At 33.7% G+C, this 3,780-nt stretch overlaps 1 protein-coding gene across 1 annotated transcript in view; it reads right to left on the bottom strand.

Annotated features, from left to right (window-relative positions):
* Positions 1-3,362: 3,362 nt before the first annotated feature.
* LOC107731813 (metabotropic glutamate receptor 5-like) overlaps positions 3,363-3,780 on the bottom strand; it is a 47,397-nt gene continuing 46,979 nt past the window's right edge. Inside the window, exon 10 of the mRNA XM_016542993.1 lies at positions 3,363-3,522. Within this exon, the coding sequence (XP_016398479.1) occupies positions 3,363-3,522 (160 nt within the window). The remainder of the gene's footprint in view (positions 3,523-3,780) is intronic.

Here is a 3,780-nt window from a genome sequence, read left to right as displayed (position 1 = left end):
TCTAAAATTATGTTTTGGAATTTGCACAAAATCGGATTTGGGCTGACAGTCTGAACGAGGCTTAAGTTCTCAAACAAATTAAGAACTACATTCGATTTGTATTGATTGAACGCTTATTGCGATAGAAAACACTGTAACGGTTTCCACTGATTAAGAAATATTTTTGTTTGCTTGGGTGGTAATATTAGGCCTAGGGAAAGGGGGCACAAAAATTAGTTTTGCCTATGTCACGAACAGTGTTGGGCAGTAACGCATTACTTAGTAACATGTTACTGTAATTTGATAACTTTTTTAGTAACCGAGTAATTTAACGCGCTATAATTTTCAAAATAGTAATTATGCTGAAATTTGCTAACTAATTACTAATTACTTTTGAAATAAAGTAATCAGAACAGTAACGTGATTACTTTTAAAAGGAGTAATCAGTAATCAGTAATTTGATTACATTTTCAGAGTAACTTGCCCAACACTGGTCACGAAAAGAGGTAAATCTGGCCCTGCTCATAATTCTGACTTTTTTGTCGGAATTCTGAGATTAGATCTCGTAATTCTGATTTTTTTGTTCCAATTCTGAGTTTAGATCTCGTTATTCTGACTTTTTTGTCGGAATTCTGAGTTTAGATCTCGCAATTCTGACTTTTTTGTCGTAATTCTGAGTTTAGATCTCGTAATTCTGAATTTTTTGTTGCAATTCTGAGTTTACATCTCACAATTCTGATTTTTTTTTTTGCAATTCTGAGTTTAGATCTCGTTATTCGGACTTTATTGTCAGAATTCTGAGTTTAGATCTCGTTATTCTGACTTTTTCGTCAGAATTCTGAGATTACATCTTGCGATTATGATTTTTTCCCCTCAGACTTCTGAGTTTACATCTTGCAATTCTGACTTTTTTTTTGTCAGAATTCTGAGTTTACATCTCTTGTTTCCGCCACAGAATTCTGTCATTTTCTCTTAGAATTGTGAGTTTTCTTTTCTGACAATTCTGAGATTATACAATGCAATTTTGACTGAATTGTGAGCTATAAACAAAGAATTGTGAGAAAAAAGTCACAATTGTGAGAGACAAAAAAATCATAACTTTTTTCCCCCGCCTGTGGCAGAAATAAGCTTTCATACTTTATCGCGTCGTGCCTGGTTAGGAGACTGTCTACAATGGAAGTGACCTTCATGATTTATCATCATATACTATTTATTATAATGTTAGTATTGCTACAACATATAGTTAGCTGGCTTTTATGGAACTGTAGGTACTTATTTAAATAAGAAACAAAATTCATAAAACAGTGTTAATTCAAATGCACAATATTTTGAAACAGAATTTTAATTCAGGTGGATGAGGGTTATAAAGTGACTGAAGCAGATGTGCAGATTTCAGTGTAGACAGGAGCATTGATTTTAATGCGAGCGAATCTAGTTTTGATGCGTTTCTGGTGTAGTTATCCCCGAAATATGATGTCAGAGACGGAGGAAGAGAAACATTCACAGAAAGAAGTTTCAAAATGATTAGAAAACTTCATGTAGCACAAATATTGTCTAAAGCCGATGTGCTTTGTATATGCCTATGATTTATATTGCTTTGAGTCCTAAAGTCTGGTATATTTATAATATATAAAAAGAATAGTCATCACCATAAAAACTATTCATATCATTATGTTACGAAAAACACACATTTCGTCCCATCACCCTCCCCTCCCCCCTTTGGCACTAAAAGCTCTATTAAGATAAATATATTACTTGTAAATTTAACTTTTTTGTTTTTCATATAATTGCTTAACACTTGAGTAGCCTCACATTCATCTAAGCACGTTCTGTACATAAGGGAATGGTAAGAAAAGACATCTTTAGATTCGTAAAATCTTCTGTTATTCCGTCCTCATGTAATCCATGTAAAATTACTGCTATTGTTCAGGTTTGACGATACGTCACTGTTAAAACTTTACTAGACTTGTTGCTCTGTGCATGCCCTTGATATTTACACAATCAATAAGAACGATAAATCAAAATGATTAGAATGGCTTCATGGTGAACTCATAACTCATTCTTTAAGATTCAAAACCTAATATATAGAACGATAGAACAATAGATAGATAGAACGATAGATAGATAGATAGACAGATAGATAGATAGATAAGGAAAAGAAACTGTTTAGATACATCTTTAAGATTACATAAAAAAGCCCTTATGCTAGAGAAAAGTAAAATTTAAAGTCAACATGAAACGCTATTTGCAGCCCATTATAATTCTGTAATGTGACATAATTTGTACATCATTTCAGAGATGGAGCAAGTTACTTTTCTTTGGAATAACGTGCACAGATTAATTGTTTAAAATAACACCAGGAATGTGTATTAAGAAAGTAAACGGTGCATTTTCGTTCCGTGTTGACTGGACCAAAATGTTGTTCACTGAGTGATTTGATTTGATTCAGCTCAACGATGAACCACAGTGAACTATTTTGTTAGGGGTGATGTGATTCTTCCACTACCATGTAAGTACTATGGTATTCTTAGAAGTAACTTGGAGTGCCATGGTATTACCATCATCTGATACATCAGTGTATCATGGTACCACGATCTGGGAATGAGTTTGGTCCCACAATTAAATCTTAAAAAAAAACAAACAACAAAAACAAACAAACATACAGATGAATCATGAAGTCATGTTCAGATTACATTCCCCCCCCCCGACACACACACACAAAAAGAATTCATTAATAAATAGTAATGAATGATTGAATTCATTAATTTATATATTTTTTTATGAATGAATAAATAAACTGAATGAATGAAAAATCTATTTATTTTTCCAAATAAATCTATAAAATCTAATAAATCAATTATTTATTATATATCAATAAATAAACCTTTAAATAAAATTAAATAAAGCATATTTTAAGATATTTGCAGTTGTTTTCATGTATTTTTAAATACTTACCCAATATTACAATAAAAAAAATATTAATTACAATAAAAAAATCATTAATTGTCCTAAAATACATTTTGTTTGCTATATGCAGATTGTTTATTTATTTAATAATTTATTTATGAATGAATGAATTAAATACAATCTTGACAGGTTTCATGAGATTCACCTGTATAATCTGTTCCTGAAAAAGGCAGGTAGAATGATGGGAAGAAACTGGAAGAATAAGGTGAAAAGAGAGAAAAAGGAGAAGAGAAAATCATGGACAATGACTGATGTGTCTGAGTATCGGTCTGTTTGCTCTCTCACGCTGTCCTGTGGTACATCAAACAAAGCACTTTGTTCAAAGATTGCGTTTGAATCTCAGAAAGCATTGGGGACGTCACCTCGCACTCTTCAATTATTACAGCGCACCAGCATGTCGCGTACGAGTGTTTGATCTAAAGATTACGCAACATGTAATTATACAGGCTTTTCCCTTTGCTGCCGTGCCTTTTTCCAGCCCTTAATAATCTCATTGTTTGACGATGAACGTAGCAAAATAGCTCGTAATGTCCGTGTATGGGAACGTCCCAGGTTGGGTGTTCGTCCACCTCCGTCCTGTTGGGGGCACAACAACATATTGTAGTCCTCATAGAAACAGCACTAATTAGATGAAAGCCATGTTTGTTTAAGGCCACTACCAAAATAGACCAACGGAACGCCAACTAGACGAACGATTAGACACCGTTGTGATTCTACTGCAGGTCTGATGCTGGAGATATTCCTCCGCAGGGGCAGCAACGCATTGGTCCGAAGGTGAGAACATGTAAACACACACACTCAAGCAGTGTCCGTCTCCGCCGGTGTGAATTACGT

This window comes from Sinocyclocheilus rhinocerous, unplaced genomic scaffold (genome assembly GCF_001515625.1).
Source record: "Sinocyclocheilus rhinocerous isolate Xijiao unplaced genomic scaffold, SAMN03320098_v1.1 scaffold219, whole genome shotgun sequence".
NCBI classification, from domain to species: Eukaryota; Metazoa; Chordata; class Actinopteri; order Cypriniformes; family Cyprinidae; genus Sinocyclocheilus; species Sinocyclocheilus rhinocerous.
This window is presented reverse-complemented; position numbering and strand designations above follow the sequence as displayed.